The sequence below is a fragment of the Gigantopelta aegis genome, chromosome 7 (genome assembly GCF_016097555.1).
Source record: "Gigantopelta aegis isolate Gae_Host chromosome 7, Gae_host_genome, whole genome shotgun sequence".
Lineage (NCBI taxonomy): Eukaryota > Metazoa > Mollusca > Gastropoda > Neomphalida > Peltospiridae > Gigantopelta > Gigantopelta aegis.
Genome location: NC_054705.1, coordinates 25,170,394 through 25,189,545, shown reverse-complemented (window position 1 = coordinate 25,189,545; position 19,152 = coordinate 25,170,394). Strand labels below are relative to the sequence as shown.

At 36.0% G+C, this 19,152-nt stretch overlaps 1 protein-coding gene across 1 annotated transcript; it reads left to right on the top strand.

Annotated features, from left to right (window-relative positions):
• The first annotated feature begins 1,926 nt into the window (after positions 1-1,926).
• Positions 1,927-17,310, top strand: LOC121376907 (protein disulfide-isomerase A6 homolog). The gene is made up of 12 exons (XM_041504693.1): positions 1,927-2,066; positions 2,516-2,663; positions 4,550-4,607; positions 6,682-6,808; positions 7,206-7,321; positions 7,829-8,050; positions 8,732-8,881; positions 10,555-10,712; positions 12,073-12,145; positions 12,922-13,007; positions 14,248-14,344; positions 15,185-17,310. The coding sequence occupies exons 1-12, from the start codon at positions 2,060-2,062 to the stop codon at positions 15,251-15,253; spliced, it is 1,311 nt and encodes a 436-aa protein (XP_041360627.1). The 5' UTR covers positions 1,927-2,059; the 3' UTR covers positions 15,254-17,310.
• The last annotated feature ends 1,842 nt before the right edge of the window (positions 17,311-19,152 follow it).

Here is a 19,152-nt window from a genome sequence, read left to right as displayed (position 1 = left end):
CATAGCTGCTGTCAATCTTCAAGAATAATTGGTACATGAAAACTTGGAAAGAAGTAACTTGACAGCATATACATGTATATTGTCATCTTCAAGATTCAGTTCCATGATACTACAGATTAATTATCCCAAAAATTCTGACTAAATTGTAAGGATTTATCTGAGAGATAAATTAAATTACATTACAAGCTACTTCAAATGTTTTATTCGAATTAGAATGACGTGTCATAATTTTTAAACAACACTTTCGTTTTTCTCGCCAAAATGCACACCATCTTGGAATTCATCCGGACATAATACCACATCAAACTGCCTGGTGCATTTTAATATAGGGTAATAATTTTTGCAATTGTTTGCCATAAGGAGACCAGAAGTGATGAAAAATTAAAATGTGTTAGTCCTTTATAACTGGTGCATGAAAAGGTTGAAAACAATATGTACAATATGTACAATATGTACAATATCATCATAACTTGAGGATTTGATCCATGTCACTACAGATCTAATTACGCTAAAAATTCAGGCCAAATTGTTAAGATCTGTAATAGAGATAAATAACGTTGTATTAAAAACAGGTGGTTGGTTGTTTTTTTGGGGTTTTTTTTAAAGATGATTTATGATGACTTGAGCTAACCAGTAACCAATATTTTCGTTTTCCCTCCAAAGATGTTGGAATTGGTCATCATTGCATAATCACATGACTTTAGTCCATGTCTATAGACAACAGTAAAGGGTATTTTCTTTTATAACATCTTGCCAATTTTCATTATCATAGAAAAAAGTATCCGTATCCCTTATATCAGTGAGTTTTTTTATTATGTCTGGCAGCCCTGATTTCAAAGTGATGGGGATAACATTATCCATGCCCTATAGTTTATCGGCCTCGGTGGCGTCGTGGTTAGGCCATCGGTGTACAGGCTGGTAGGTACTGGATTCGGATCCCAGTCGAGGAATGGGATTTTTAATCTAGATACTGACTCCAAACCCTGAGTGAGTGCTCCGCAAGGCTCAAGGTGTAAACCACTTGCACCGACCAGTGATCCATAACTGGTTCAACAAAGGCCATGCTGCCTGTCGTAAGAGAGTAGCCTATGTGGTGACAGCGGGTTTCCTCTAAAAAAAACAGTGTCAGAATGACCATATGTTTGACGTCCAACAGCCGATGATAAGATAAAAAAAATCAATGTCCCCTAGTGGCGTCGTTAAATAAAACAAACTTTACTTTAAACATGCGGATTTTATTTTATAAAACACTATGGGCTACACTGATTACAACCCCCCCCCCCCCCCCACCTAAAAACCATATTTTCTTTACTTTTGTATATACAATTTTCTTTTGAATCAGTGTATAAACAAAAAAGATTATCTTTTTTCTTGAATTTGTTTTCTTCATATTTTCTCAAATATTTTAAAATTTACAAAAACAGTGCTATAAAAAATATATACATTAGAATATTCAGAATGTAATACTAGTCAATATTAATCAGTTGATTATGCTTAATCACAGCAAATTTTGAAGAAAGTGCTAATTTGCGATATGTGTTAACAGATAAATAAAGTTGACACCATTTTAAAAAACTGACAACCATAGTGCCTTTTAGTCCCAGTTTTGGTAGTCAAACTGTGCCTGTGTCATAGACTGTTGCCAATGGTATTGGCAGGGTGTCAAAACACGTGAGAGCTGATGGAGCTCTAGACGAGAATACATAGCCACGTTTTAGTGAAATTATTTATTAAAACATTATAATAAATGCATGAGAGCAGCTGAAAAATCTGTTTAATAATTCTCCGCATTATTACAAAGATCACCTACAGATAATAATGTTCAGTTGATTGCTTAGCTCCGTATGTATGCTCCATAATAAACAGAGGAAGTTACATACGTGGATTTTCAAAACATGCTTGCCATTGGCCACGTAATGACAAAACTAACCAATGAGAAAAAGCCACGCTTTTGACATTTACTATCTCTTTTTACGAGTGTGCGACGTGGTTGAAAATAATATAATTTTTATGTTTGGTGTTTGTTTTAGAAGTGTTTGCAACTGAGACAACAGACAAGATGATAGGTACGTGTTTATATGACATTTTAACAAGGCAGTTGAAAATGTTCTCATTTTTGCCAGTTCATTTTAATGTAGGTTTTGTGCACGATTCATAACAATCGTCAAATTATGACACATGATTTTTCAGCTAAAAAATCAGGTTTTGAGACAGAAACACATTCATTCCAAAAATTATTAAGTGTTAAACATATGGGAAATAAGATTTGATGGAAAGACTTCCGAATGTTCCAGCATGCATGTTAATACTATCACTAACCCTAAACGTAAGCCTGAATTTTGATAATTATTTTGATGTATACATAATACAGAGGCACATGGAGATTCATGGGCATGAGTTTGACCCGTACCCCCCCCCCCCCCCCCCATTCAATGGTTAAGGTAGTTTTAGGTATAGTTTTTAGAACCTTTGATATAGAGGGGTATGGTCGAACTCTTTCTGTTTTGTTCTTCAGTGTTTCTCCTCTGCCTGGCTGTAGGTCTGGGTACAACATCTGCTTCATATGATGCATCGGACGATGTCATAGAGTTGACACCGGCAAACTTCAACAAGAAAGTTATGGACAGTGATGCAGTTTGGTTTGTCGAATTCTATGCACCATGGTGAGTACTAGGGATAAGTTTTTTAATTCCATTTATAATAGTGTTAATATGTATTGTAATACTTAAAGCCCACTGGTTTCTGGTAGCATGTCGGCTAAATCATTGTCAATTATGTATTACCATGTTTACCAAAAAAACTTTTCGATAGATTCCAATGATTACAGGGTATGGAAATGAAAAAGTATTTTTCTTAAACTTTGAAATCCTGTGGCCTCTTAGAGGGGACATTTTGTTTATTCTATAATTTTGATTAGTGACAGTGTTGCTATCAGTTAAACATCTTATTGGCCACTACTAAAATATTAAAGTTGTGTACAGTACATAGCAATCGATAGGAAATGTAGGACTTGCATGCATCAAATTTGGGGCTTCTAGAATGTGGTGTGGCGGGACGTTGTCCAGTGGTAAAGTGCTTGCCTGATACGTGGTGTGTCTAGGGTCGAGCCCATCGGTGGGCCTATTGAGCTATTTATCATATCAGCCAGTGCACCACGACTCGTTGAATCAACAAAGGCCATGGTATGTGTTATCCTGTCTGGTTTGGTGCATATAAGCACTTGACCATTACTAATGGTAAAATGTACTACTGTACATGTAGTAGAATGAGTCAAACACATTGACTGTATTTTGTTAACTGGTATTCAAATTTCAGTTGTTATCGCAATATCGAAAAGAAAACACAAAAAACTGTCTAAATTTGTGTACAAACATTATTGATGACGTAATGCACACATGGGTTAGATTTCTCACTATTTGTGTAATACTTCTTTTAAAACACATTGGACATTTATTATTTAATGAAAATTGAAGATTTGTAAAAGATGTATTCACCAAAAATAACTGATAATACAGACTTTGAAGTAGATGATGGATGGGATTACTCATTGTCGATGGAAAGTAAAAATACATTTTGTGAAAGTGTAGGTTCAAAATTACATATTTGACATTGGGTCAGTGCTGACGTTTTCGAGTTGTAAAGCTGGGTGGATTATAAGAGTTAATATGGAATATATCAATGCTTGGTTACAACATCTGCTTTGTATTCATGAAGCTCACATCAGAGAACATTTTGTTCACTATCGTGGTGCGATTCACTATGCAAGTTTCAAAGAACGCTACACATTTTTAAATCTCATAAGTGCATTAAAACGTGATCAACTAAACTGTGTGTATTTTAGACACAGTACTTGCCAACAATTTGGTCAGCGAAATTGTCCAGATGGAAAAGGCGCGCACACCTGTATTGCTATTTTTTTTGGTATATCCCTTACTAATAACAGTACATATATGTCATGCATAAACTGATTACGTTGTGGTGTATGTACATTATAATACTATTAATAGTGGAGGTGTTTACACAACAGGCTGGGGCAGTTATAGTTGAGTATAGTAACATCCATGATGTTATTACTTAGCGGTGTGCCGTCACGTTACAAAGAGGTTAAACATTACGGGGGGTAATTGCTAATCAATTGTAAAGTGACTAGAAATCTCGGCAATCAAGATTTTGAAAACAAAATATTCCATGCACATGTTGATATTATGGAATGTATGAATGTTAATCACTGAGCTCCATACAAGTACAAACTTGTGTAGTTTGCTAATAGCTCTTACAGGTGTACAAACAGAAATGTCGAAATATAGTGCATGACAATACAGTTGTTGCTGAATCATACTTCTAGTAGTTCTACATGTTTATTCAATTCACTAAATACTATGTTCTGATAGTTTTCAAATTGTCCTTGAACATTGTGGGTAAAGCCTAAAGGACTGTTGTATTAATCTAAGTCGTACTGAACTAGTCTGGGATCGTAGAGATCCCAGACTGGTTCAGTACTGTATTGACTGTCCGATCAAACCAATGTATTTTGAACTTTGATTTCTAGGTGTGGTCACTGTAAAGCACTTGAACCAGAGTGGAAGAAGGCTGCAACCATATTAAAGGTTAGAACATGGATGGTTTTATTTTAATTGGTAAATACGTACAACAGACTACCACTGGCATACATGCATAAAGACTGTGGCTGTCAAGGTATATGTTGCACTGATTAATTGTCTTGAAATGTATTTTGTGGAGTGGCAAGAAATATTTGCTGTTCAATTTCAAGCTACTGGTAGCAAATGCTAAAAAGTAAGCAGTTCTGGAAATTAGATGTAGACAGCTTGACATAAATGCTGATAAAGGCATAAGATTAGAGGGGATGATTTTCCGCTTTCACGGAAAAACAGGTGGAATATGGTAAATGAAATGGAATTTGCAGTTTAAAAAAAATAACTTTCAAAAGTTGTATTTCTGGTTCAAGCACCATAATAAATATTTTTAGTAGTTTTAAGATTCAATATTGATAGTATACACATAATGTTTTGGTATGTGAACTTTTATGGAGTGCACTGTATGCCTAAATATTTTCAGAACCGTTAATTCTCGGAAGCTACGCTTAATTGCCGTAAGTTTGCAACAAACCATGTGACTGTTTACTCATGTCACTTTTCATAGTGAAATTTAACTTGAAATATAAAAATAAACATGTACTAATACAATTTTAGAATGTTGATTATATAATAAGATTTCTAGTACATTAAATTTCGATATTTTTCAATAATACTTATTATGATTCAAAATCATAGCCAATTTACACAACGCTTTCGCCAGAAAATATAATTTCGTAACACTTCGGACATATTTGTTAATTTGTACGGAACCATTTCACATTTATAGTCAGTCCCACAGGGAACGCCTTTTTTCATGCTACAGAATTTACTATACGTTATTTATTTCTGAACCGATTGTTTTCTAAATTGCACACAAAATAGCGTTTTACTTTTCTTCTCACCGGTTTATTATTGTAACACATGTAGCACGTTCTACAGACCCTGCGGTTCAGGGGGTCCTGCGGTGAGGCATTGTGTACATTTTCCCCCTCTCCCCGAGGGAGTTGCAAAATATATATCTTGGAAATTGGGCCCAGCTATTATTTGTGCTACAGGCCCCGCTGATCCTTAAACCGGCTCTGAATATATAATTCTAGTATTTTTTTTTTTTTTTTAAAGTTATAAAATAATGTGGAAACTAAACGATCGACAGAACAGTGCTTAGTTTCGGTTCACTACCACTGGCCTATATCCAGATTGACCCGACCTCGTTTGAATATGTAATTTGTGCACACGGCATGCTAGTTAGGTCACAGAGAAACATACATGTGTAATCGAGTGAGTACTAAAATAGTAATTCTTATGTATGCGCCCCCCCCTTTTTTTTTTTTTTTCACGCTTTATAATCATACTGGAACTAATAAAATGTTATCATGTATTTATTTATTTATACATATTTTTTGGCAACTAATGTAAGATTACGAACAATACATTACCAAAGTTATTGTTCATATTTTCGTGAAAATAGTGGGTTTTGTCAACGGTGTGTTTTGTTTTTAAATGAAACTTACCCATAATCCATCAGATGAAATGAAACTGAAAGCCATACAATCAGCAATTATTTGTTTGAATTTAAGGGAGAATGGATCTCTTTATTATTATTAAATACAAACAGTAATTAAGTTTGTGGCTTTGTTTTAACTGCGGCATATTTAAAGGTGCGGTTTATACACTTTTTTTTTTTTTTAAAGTTTGTTTCAAAAATTATTTTTACAGGTATTTAAAATAATAGCAATAGCAAATCAGCTCAGAGCTGGAACAATAAAACAAATGTATATAGTTTATAACAATAAAACATGACACTAATTGAACATAAAAATGGGAAAAAACACTAGGGTATTACATGTGTTTTAACTATTGTATTCTTCCACTAGGGTATTGTTAGGAGTAATCTTGAGTTGTGGAATCAGCATGTCATACACAACAAATGTCCACACACTAGGGTATTACATGTGGTTTAACTATTGTATTCTTCCACTAGGGTATTGTTAGGAGTAATCTTGAGTTGTGGAAGCAGCATGTCATACACATCAAATGTCCACACACTAGGGTATTAATGTGTTTTAACTATTGTATTCTTCACTAGGGTATTGTTCGGGTTGCTGCTGTGAATGCTGATGAACACAAGAGTTTGGGAGGGCAGTTTGGCGTACAAGGCTTTCCCACCATCAAGATATTCTCAAAGAACAAAAAGGCCCCAAAGGACTATCAAGGTGGGTGGGTTTTTTTTTTAACAAAATTTGTTATATGATTTAAGATAATGAGATGGGAGAATGACTACATGTTGATTTATTTTATTTAATTTTTTTTTTTTAAATTGTCTTTTATTCTGGAATGTGATTTTCTTTAGCTTTTTAAAGATCCCATTTAAGCTTTTTAGCTCACAGGACTTTAGACTGCACCAAAGTCAAGGTGATAAATAGATTCTACATACGAGACTGTAACTATGTCACTGATATTGACTTCGCTGAGATTGTACAGGGCAAAATACATGCAGTCAGTGTTTCTGCCAGAAAGAAATTAAATAGTGGAGGTTTCAAGGCCTATAGACCTTGTTATTGTTTGTTTTTAACTGAGAAATTGAATATTATAATTTGTTGTTTCCTACAGGTCCGCGGACGTCCCAGGGTATTGTGGACGGTGCTATGAATGAAATTAAGTCTGTCGTCCAAGACCGATCGGGTGGAAAGAAGTCAGGTGGTGGTGGAGGAGGAGGTGGTGGAAAGGTTAGTCATTCTTAATCTTCATGATAAGCAGTCGATCAACAGCTAGTAACGAATACAAATGCAACTACGATACAGTTCAGTGCACAGAATATTTGTGTATATCATTACACACCTAGTTACTGGTTGTTGTGTGTTTTACGAAAGGATTCCAGTATGTATTACAGCTGATGTTTACAAAGAGCCAGTCTGCAGTGCATTTGAACATTGGAGTAATGAACATTTTTAGCCCACGTCCTTCTAATAAGCTAATTTCTGGTACTGGGCCCCACTCTCTCTTTCCCCCTCCCTCCCTCCTCCTCTCTCTCTCCCCCCCCCCCCCCCCCCCCCCCCCCCCCCCATTTTACTCCCTTCAGGAACAGTCCTTTATTACATTTTCACTTGCATCACACATCTGAATACAATTATCTGCACATGTATCTGACAGGCATGAAAATGAGATCTAGTAAGTACATGCATTAAATGTGTTTTTAAAATTTTAATTTAATGGCACCTTTTTTGAATTTGCAGGCCGGTGACCCCAAGGATGTAGTGGAGTTGACGGACAGTAATTTTGAAGAGCTGGTCCTGAAGAGTGATGACCTTTGGCTGGTAGAGTTCTACGCTCCGTGGTGCGGACACTGCAAGAATCTCGCTCCGCACTGGGCACAGGCCGCATCTGAGCTGAAGGGCAAGGTCAAAGTCGGTGCCCTGGATGCCACTGTACACACAGTCATGTCTAGCAGATACGGAGTAAGTGGTTTTGTTAAGCAAATCATTTGAAGTGACATTACTGTACAGTCATGTCTAGCAGATACGGAGTAAGTGTTCTTGACAAGCAAATCATTTAAATTGATTGCAGTTTTGAAAAAGTATGTACAATACTGGTTAGCTAAATGCAGATTTGTTTTTTTGCAATAAGAAATACATTGAAGTAACAAAAGCTAACAGACGTTAGCATTGATATTTTTGTAAACCTGTTATACACTATACTGACAAAATTAGACTAGCTTTGGGCAAACTATATATTTTCACTACTTTACACATACCGCCAACAAAACACAAATATGGACCGATTCAGTGTGTTAGAAAATTGGTTGTCATTTGCAAGATTACAGATGTTTGCTGTGTATTTTGGTTTCATATATTCTAACTATTTCATTTCAGTCAATCTTATAATAATATTGCTGTTTGGTCATCTGTTGAAGGTTATTCTAGGTATTTCTTCTGCATAATGTTATCCGTGGTATGTGCTGTCCTGTCTGTGGGATGGTGCATATAAAAGATACCTTGCTGCATTAGGAAAAATGTAGTGGGTCTCCTCTGATGACTACGTGTCAAAATTACCAAACTTTAACTTGTAGGTTATTCCTGTTTCATCTGTAGCCAGCAATATAATTGTATGGCACTTGCTGATGTTGGCGTGTGTTGTAGGTGCAGGGATTTCCGACCATCAAGATGTTCGCGGCTGGGAAGAAGGATGATGGAGCAGTCGACTATGATGGAGGCAGAACGGCGTCCGATATCATCAGCTGGGCCAAAGATAAACTAGCAGAAAATGTCCCTCCACCAGACGTGTATGAAGTAGGTCAATTTTATTGTCAGTGACTGCACAAACTGATATTATTATTTTTGTAATCATTGTACCATTTAAAGGGGCGGGATGTAGCCCAGTGGTACAGTGCTCGCTCAATGCGCGGTCGGTCTGGGATTGATCCTTGTCGTCATTGGGCTATTTTTCGTTCCAGCCAGTGCACCACGACTGGTATATCAAAGGCCGTGGGATGGTGCATATAAAAGATCCCTTGCTGCTAATCGAAAAGAGTAGCCCATGAAGTGGCGACAGCGGGTTTCCGCTCTCAATATATGTGTGGTCCTTAATCATATGTCTGATGCCACATAACCATAAATACAATGTGTTGAGTGCGTCGTTAAATAAAACATTTCTTTCTTTCTTTGTACCATTTAAAATGCTGTCTGCCAGAAAAGGCATAAAATTATTGTTTTTAGAAAAACAAGTTTGAAAGTTTAAAAATCTGATGAAAAAAAGAAGATAAATGTGTTTTGGCTTTGATTAAATCTCTTATAACCATTTCAGACTTGTTCAAACTTGAACAAACATGGAATTTTTTAGTGTTGGGAATTATTATAATTGCTTCGAATTGTGAGTGAAAAGAAACACAGAATTTTCAGTATTGATAGTTCTATTATAACTGTTTCAGCTTGTGAGTGAGAAGAAGCGGACCGAGTGCTGTGAGGGTCATCAGCTGTGTATCGTGTCGGTTCTCATTGATAGTTCTATTATAACTGTTTCAGCTTGTGAGTGAGAAGAAGCGGACCGAGTGCTGTGAGGGTCATCAGCTGTGTATCGTGTCGGTTCTCATTGATAGTTCTATTATAACTGTTTCAGCTTGTGAGTGAGAAGAAGCTGACCGAGTGCTGTGAGGGTCATCAGCTGTGTATCGTGTCGGTTCTCATTGATAGTTGTATTCTAACTGTTTCAGCTTGTGAGTGAGAAGAAGCTGACCGAGTGCTGTGAGGGTCATCAGCTGTGTATCGTGTCGGTTCTCATTGATAGTTCTGTTATAACTGTTTCAGCTTGTGAGTGAGAAGAAGCTGACCGAGTGCTGTGAGGGTCATCAGCTGTGTATCGTGTCGGTTCTCATTGATAGTTCTGTTATAACTGTTTCAGCTTGTGAGTGAGAAGAAGCTGGACCGAGTGCTGTGAGGGTCATCAGCTGTGTATCGTGTCGGTTCTCATTGATAGTTCTGTTATAACTGTTTCAGCTTGTGAGTGAGAAGAAGCTGACCGAGTGCTGTGAGGGTCATCAGCTGTGTATCGTGTCGGTTCTCATTGATAGTTCTGTTATAACTGTTTCAGCTTGTGAGTGAGAAGAAGCTGACCGAGTGCTGTGAGGGTCATCAGCTGTGTATCGTGTCGGTTCTCATTGATAGTTCTGTTATAACTGTTTCAGCTTGTGAGTGAGAAGAAGCTGACCGAGTGCTGTGAGGGTCATCAGCTGTGTATCGTGTCGGTTCTCATTGATAGTTGTATTCTAACTGTTTCAGCTTGTGAGTGAGAAGAAGCTGACCGAGTGCTGTGAGGGTCATCAGCTGTGTATCGTGTCGGTTCTCATTGATAGTTCTGTTATAACTGTTTCAGCTTGTGAGTGAGAAGAAGCTGACCGAGTGCTGTGAGGGTCATCAGCTGTGTATCGTGTCGGTTCTCATTGATAGTTCTGTTATAACTGTTTCAGCTTGTGAGTGAGAAGAAGCTGACCGAGTGCTGTGAGGGTCATCAGCTGTGTATCGTGTCGGTTCTCCCGCACATCCTCGACTGTCAGTCCAAGTGTAGAAACAACTACATCAGCATGCTGAAGCGGTTAGGAGAAAAGTTTAAGAAAAATATGTGGGGGTAAGTTTGCTTTGTTGAAAACTAATGCAGACCCATGCTTTTAACGCTTTCCAGACTATATTGGCCAGTTCACATCAGATGATATGATTTGTTTAATGGCTACCTTTTAGACCAGAGTTATATCCCTTTGCAAAAATCTTTTATTATAAAAAACCCAGCTTGGTATTAATAGTGAAAAGTGGTGTGTGTTCTTTTCACACGACTGAATTTTGAAACTCAAATTAAACCAATTTCCCCTAATTTCTACTCACTTTGCTTTATTTGTCCACGTCACTTTATGTTAGTCCACTTTGCATTGAAGTTTATAATTCTGAAAACGTCTTCATCATTATCCTTATCTCCATCGATGTCACTCACCGTAAATCTTTGAAACATATCTTAATAATAATCTATTCTCAAAGGATTTTCTCCAAATTGCATCTTCCTTGTCTGCCAAGTTAATTTCTTTAAAGAAAAAAAAAAAAGATACATGATAAAGATTTCAATGGATGAGATATGTAAAATTTCATACACAAGCATGAGATTTTTCAATACTGGAAGGCTTTTGACCATTTATCCATGCATGCATGCACAGAAGCTAGCTTATATAGAGAGCTATTTATAGCAATCGGGGACTTGACAGCTGGATGGAGAGAGTTAACCTTCTGACTACTGCAGGCGAGATATCTCGCCCGACGTCACGTCAGTCGATATACTGTACACTGTATACAGTGCATTCCCCAATTCATATTTCCCACCGTTTTGCACACGACACTCACCGGAAACGGAAATATAATTAAAGAAAAAAGATTTTTTTTCAAAATGGTGGTTTTTGTTTTGATTTTTTCAATTGAAAATACCTTGAAATTTTGAGTTCAAAAAGTGGTTTTCGGCAAGTATTTTCGCTTGACAATAATGGCGGCACGTCGCGGTCATTTTTAGGGATTGATAGCTGATTGTGACAGCTAATTTGATAATAAATTTGATCGTTTTACCAACAACGAAAATTACCAAATATTGCAATATGAATCTTAGTTCGGGTTTTAAAAATAATTCTGGTCAGAAAACCACTGTTATCGGGAATAATGGACATAAATACTGGACAGCTGGCCACAAATGCCCGTAAGTAAACGCAACTTTTTCGATTTTTAGCCGATCTAAAATAATAAAAATTACAAAAAAAGACACGAAAATAATACTTACCGATTCATATATGAACTTTATTTCATGTATTTATAAAACATTTAAGTGAATATATGTGAGTAAAAATTATAAACTTGTACCCACTCAACGTGGTTTTTGTTAAAAATTAATCCAGTAGTCTAAAGGTTACTAGTTTCTGTCAGTGAATTATTCATTAATCTGTGTTGCTGTTTTTCAGATGGGTTTGGGCTGAAGGAGCAGCACAACCACATGTAGAAGAAGCTCTAGGAATCGGTGGATTTGGTTACCCAGTAAGTAACTCGTGTGATATGATAAGAAAATATTGTACTTTAAAATTATTACCATTTATGAAATACAGGTGTGAAGTGAAATTATGGCAAGATGTGTTACACTTATTTTGTACGAAACAGGATTCACGCTGACCACAGCCAAAATAGTCAATTGAAGTGGCTATGACATTTAGTTGTTAATTTATAAAATTGTTTAAATTGGCCAATTTTTTATAATTAAATTTCTGTTGCATTCATTACAGTATAATATCATCTCATTGGTCCATTTGTAGCAACGCGAGTTTCTTCATATATCGAACGTTAAAATGACATCAGGAAACATCATATCTGAATATCTTCACTTTAATTTAGTATTTTGTCTTATTGAACGTTATTGTTTTAGAACCAAAAATATAATTAAAAATAAACTACGAACTTTTAGCATTATTATTAGTAAAATATGTTTTAAACTTAATTACAATATATCTCGATCGATGGACATAAAAATTAAGTCTGCAGGGAATGTATCTGAATATCATTACTTTATTTTGGTATTTTGTCTCATTGAGCATTATTGTTTTAGAACCAAACAATAATTCAAAATACCATGAATATTTAGCTTCACCGATTCACACAGTTTGGGGATGAATTTGTTTTGTGCTTCATACCCCGATTAACGTTAAAAAAAAATCACAGACAATCCTTAAATAATTTGTAAGGAAATATCCCACAAATCTGAAAAAATCTGCTTCGTTCTATCACTGCTTGGATTTGTAAAACATGTTTTTCTTTTGTAGGCTCTGGCTGCTATGAACTCCAGAAAAATGAAATATTCCTGGCTCAAGCAAGCCTTTGATGAGAAGGGTATTACTGAGTTTTTAAGGTGGGTTTAGTTTTGTATGGTTTCTAATTTCAACACCCATACAATGAATTACACAATCACAAGTGAAAAACTATTTTTAAGAGGGTTTTGACGTTTCCTTGTAATGAACCCTGTGAACTACCGGTGATCACTGGACATTTTTAAAAGATAATTTTTTTATTATGTATAATGAGCAAGCACCCCCATTTTTAACCTGTATTTTGTGGGGAAAAAAGTGCGCATAATACAGGAGGGAAATACGGTAGCCTAAAACCTCTACCAAATTGAAGGTCAATTAATATCTCTAATTCGCTGCTTGGTGAACGACATGTGAAAACTGCTGGTCTTAGTTATCAGGCAGTGTAAAATATTTTCATCCATTTCTGTCTGTTTATTGCTAAAGGTGTGGCATTCTCATAATGCAATTTGTCACACCAACTTGTAATACATTTTGTCATAGGGACTCGAATAGTATACGTGGAAAGACATTACATCATGAGAGAAATATAAGTGCATATAAATTTCCCCTGAATTAAAGAAAACATGAATGCAGACAATTTACTGATGGTATTATGTGACAAAACAATTATTGACCGCATCTGGACAATAATAGGTTTTATGGACCCATGAAATCCGGACATTTTAACACGTTTATAAACAAACCAGAAAACCCGGGCTTGACAAAACTGAATGGTTGAACTTTTAATGTGATTTGATTTCCTGAAAGCTTATGATTTGTCGTGAGAAACAGAACATGTTCTAATACATGTAGGTACGATTCCGACACAACTTGTTGTATAAGACTAATGTCTTCCTGATTGGATTGCATGTAACAAGTGGGTGCGACTAATCGCATAATGAAAACCGATGCTTAATTGAACATCACTAGCTTACAACAGGCCTCTGAAAATTATGAGAGCAATAGTTCATTCGCAAGTTACTCGACTAAGTATAGTTTGTGTAACTCCTTTTTCGTTCACACATTGAATTTATTACATCATTTACATGTTCATCATGAGTTACCTAAAAACAAGATGGGTTACCTAAATTTGTTTTTGCATAACTCATAAATGGTTTATGCAAATTTCAGTTCACAGAGGCCTCTCACATTATCAATTTTGTCAGTTCTAAACTGTATCTGCTCATCCTGGTGTTCGTAGTCGTTTACATTAGTTTTATAGAAAACAAAAAGGTATGTTACTGGTGTGAATTGTTTCCATCTGTTATGAATGCTGATATAACTTTTATTGATTGTTTTCAGAGAAGTCCAGTATGGTAGAGGTTCAACCGCCCCTATTAAAGATGGAAAATTACCTGAAGTAAAAACAATTGACCCATGGGATGGTAAAGACGGCCAAGTAAGTACATAACAAGAAGTTTTTGTTTAACGACACCACTAGAGCACATTGATTTATTAATCATCGGCTGTTGGATGTCAAACATTTGGTAATTCTGACACATAGTCTTAGATAGAAAGCGCTCTACATTTTTTCTGTTATTAGTAAGGTATCTGTTTTATGCACCGTCCCACAGACAGGATAGCACATACCACAGCCTTTGATATACCGTCGTGGTGCACTGAGAAAAAAGTAAGTACATAAAGAGAATAGCACATTCATAGTAGCAGTTCTCATTTACCATTAATTTGTCAGGCTGTCATGTTTGCACCATAAATATGGAACGCCATTTAAATGGGGCCGATGGGCTATCTGAATTTGTTTTGCATAACACATAAATGGTTTATACAAATCTTCAATTCTCAGAGGCATCTTGAAAGATTTTCACATTTAGATCAGATGTAACTCAGTTGTGTCTTCTTACACTAACAATGACCGTATTATAGCGTAAGATAATGTACAAGTAATCATGATATTGAGTAACAAGAAATATGGACACCATTATATGATTGTAGCTTTAAAATTGGAAGACTTTACTAACTTGCAGTGCTAAACATTTAGACTCAATTAAACTGTCATGTGATAAACTACTGAAAAACATAATGTAATTCAGTGACATCATGATCTTGACATATTGTACTTTCCAGTTGTTAGGGCCAGAGGAATTATTGGTTAACTGGATGGTAAAATAAATAGTGGACTCTTTTTCTCTCTTCTTCCCTTCTCTCTCTCAATCTTTTTTTTTTTTCCTTTTTTTTTTAAAACTAAAGATTAATTGTTGAATGTTTTTCTTTTTTGCAGCTACCCGAAGAAGAAGATATTGATCTTAGTGATGTTGATTTAGACGATATAGGGAAGGAAGAGTTGTGATGAAATGTGGATGTTTTGTATATAGAGTATCATTTATTTTTAAGAATACAAGATTTGTGTGAATGCTACATTATACATGCGGTACAAATCTGATCTGTGTGCTTTCACCACGGTTAAATATTCAGTGCATAACAACTGAAATTGTATTAACGACATCGACCTTAATATTTGGGCAGTTTATGTTTACTGACCACAATGACTAACAGTTACTTCTCAGACAGTGTTTTAAATCAAATGTAACCTTTTTTTTTACATGAAACACAAATGTTTATTTTGCTACATGCAGTGTATATGCCTCGTCTTGTAGCCCTAGTAGAAGTTCTTACTATGTTGTGTTAAAATTGTTAAGCAATGGCAGGTAAACCCTTGCTGTCACGTGGTCATAATTGTTTTTTCGAAGCCAGTAAAATACAAAATTGCATGATAATTGCTTCAAAAAGAAAATCTCAGGTAAACGTTTTGTTTTTTCTTTTTGAAAGTTCTGAATGTTTTTGACTTTAATGTATAGTGCAATGGTTTACGCCATTTTGAGACTGCCTTGGTTACAAGTTGTATGTTTTAAATAAATGTTTAGAACTAAATATACCTGAACCCCATCACATTTTTCCCTCAATACCTAATGTTTATTCAGGTTTTGCCAGTTAAGTGACTATTTATTCCTATGTTAAAGTAAAATAATATTTTAATCTACTACTGATATTACTCCCAAACCTATTAGTTTATTCAGGTTTTGCCAGTTGAATGGCTGTTTATTCCTATGTAGATATGTTAATGTAAATGAATCTACCACGAACATGGTCGTGTCTGATACTATTTGAAAGTTGACTGAATGTTTAACCCTGTGCTGTCTCGACCATCAAGTGAGATGTGTGTTCAGTTGATATGTGATAATCACGGTCCAAGGGTTTAGTTTGTCATTATTTCAGTATTGGATAAAGCAGCAATCATTTCCTTAAAATCCTTACTCCCATGGATTGGTTTTAAAAAATCTTGGCTTTAGAGGATCTTTTTGGGCTAATGCCATACAAATTGTATATGTGTGACATCATCGGAGCATTTGAATGTGGACTCTCTAGTTTTATAAGTGTGGTCCTTGGAACAATTTTTGTCAAGTATTTCGCATTAAAAAATCCTATGTATCGGTAAATAAGATGCATAAGAAACTTCACTAGTAATAATCTCAACGATTTTCATCTTTGTGTCACAAAGATTGTTATTAGTACATGTAGTTTAATCTAGTTTGTTTTGTTTGAGTGGTTTACCAAGTTGTTAAAAGCAATGATTTAAAAAAAAAAATCAATATGCCCATGCCTTCTGTCTATTTAGAGTTAACTTTAATCTTTACAGAGTTTGTCCTGTATTTGGTTTTGTGCAGGTTGCTATGCAGACTTTCACTCATGGTGGTCGGCTTAGGTCAGACCCAAAGGACAAACATTGTGCTGTTAGCCACTGTCTGTAATACTATAATAGTAATGAAGTCATGACTTTACAAAATGGCATGTTAGTTCACCACCCACAAATATCTAGACAGAACCCTTGAAACTGCATATTGGAGGTGCAACCATCTTTGTCTGCCTCCATTTGTTCTGTACTTCTTAACCTTTCTCATTCTACCACCCTGTCTCCTCCGACGACCCCATCACCTTCCCTCTTTTTAGCTCACCCCCCCCCCCCCCCCCCCACCACCACCACCACCACCAATTCCTACCAAGTACTGTCCTGTAAGTTGTCCTTTTTCTTGCCCCAATCTCCTGTGCACCTTAGAATGTATTGCTCATCGTGGTGAGTTTTATCACATATTTTGGGAAACACTGAGATAGACTTTAAACTAAAATCTGTTTCACTGGTGTCGCCCCCAACTAAGCAGCAACTCCATTGATTCCTTCGGACTTACCTGTATTGGCTGTCAAACGGTTCATTACTGTTCATTGTTTCTTATTTTATTGTTATATGAAGACTTAAAATGTTGTACATGTATTTGTAAACATCTATAGTCTGTCCCACGGGGAATGCCTTTTTTTCATGCTATAGAATTTACTACAAGTTATTTTTGAGCCGATTGTTTTGTAAATTGCACACAAAAATAGTATTTTTGTGTTATTTCCAAAACACTTACTTTTCTTCTTATATCAAACCAAACTGAAATTATTTACAAAAAAAGAACAGTTTTAATAGGATGATGGGACAGACTATAAGTAGGCTATTTCACAGATATTGGGGTGGGGTGGGGGTATAAACAATAAAAGGAAAAAAGTACTAGGCTGTTATAGTGAGCAAAGCTTTGTATGCAAAATGGGTGTACATTTTGAAATGTATTTACGCAAAAAGTTGAAAAATAAAACATGCTTTGAGACTATATCTTTGTTTCTCACTTGATGAAGAAATATTGCATGCCCTTGTAAAACTTTATTAATTTTTGTCAGAAGTGTAATAAATATTCTTAGTACATACGTGTGTGCATGTGCATATATATATATATATAATGTCAAAAGGATAATTCCAGAATTAAATTAAATATAATTAAACCCTTCTCTCTTTATTTGGCAAATGTTTGTTATTGAAAATTTAACGAGAGTTATCTTTGCACGAACGTGATTATACTTGCTTGATGTTCGTAAATCTACCAGTGTTAATAAGTGTCTACATGTACACTGGTGTTTTATTGTGGACGTTAAAGTGCTATTTGTACCCAATGGTGCTGTATTAAGCCTGGGTTTCATTACATCATCGGTGTGGTCGGGAATATTTGAGTGTTCATTCATCTCTTGAATGTTGTTTTGTTTGTTAATGATGTATGACATGTTTCAGCAGAATAAATATTAACTATGGAAACATTTATTTTCATAGTCTGTTTTAAAGTTATTGATATCATTATTTCTCTTGTAATTGTTTTCCAAGAATGAAACTACTATCTTGTCGATCAGAAAAACAAAATCATTTTCTGCTTTTCTGAAGGAGTAGCATGTGTGCTAACAGAGCCGCCAACTACCCCCTCTCCTCCCCCCCCCCCTCTCTCTCTCTCTCTCTCTCTCTCTCTGATATATCAAAGGCCATGATATGTGCTATCCTGTCTGTGGGATGGTGCATATAAACTCCTTTGTTATAATGGGAAAATGTATCTTTTTAACTAAATGTCAAATAATACCAAATGTTTTACATCCAATAGCCGATGATTAATAATCAATGTGCTCTAGTGGTGGTGGTGTTAACGAAACACTCCAAGTGGCAGGATTTAGCTCACTCTGTTGGGTGCTTGCGTCGCAGGATCGAACCACCTCGGTAGATCCATTCAATCGATTGGGTTTTTTTTTCTCGTTACAAACTGGTCAAAGGCAACATCCAATAGCCCACGATTGATTAATCAATGTGCTCCAGTGGTGTCGCTAAACAAAACAAAATGCCTTCCTCAGATGACAACGTGTCAGAATTACCAAATGTTTGACATCCAATACTAATGGAAAAAAAAGAAAAAAAATGTATTTGGTGATGCAGTCAACCTATTTTATTTACGGTTATATGGCGTCAGACATGGTTAAGAACCGCACAGATATTGAGAGAGGAAACCACTTCATAGGTTACTCTTCGATTATCAGTAAGGGATCTTTTATATGCACCATCCCACAAACAGGGTAGTACATACCACGGCCTTTGATATACCTGTCGTGGTGCACTGGCTGGAACGAGAAATTGCCCAATGGGCCCACCGACGGGGATCGATCCCAGACCAACCGCGCATTGAGCGAGCGCTTTACCACTGGGCTACGTCCCTCCCCTCAACCCAAATGGATAAGAGGCGACCGTGGATTTATTTTATCACTATAGACCATATGGTATGACTTGCACAATGTCATGTTTAACACTACGGGCCGAATTTACGAACCCTATCTTTTTTAAACGCA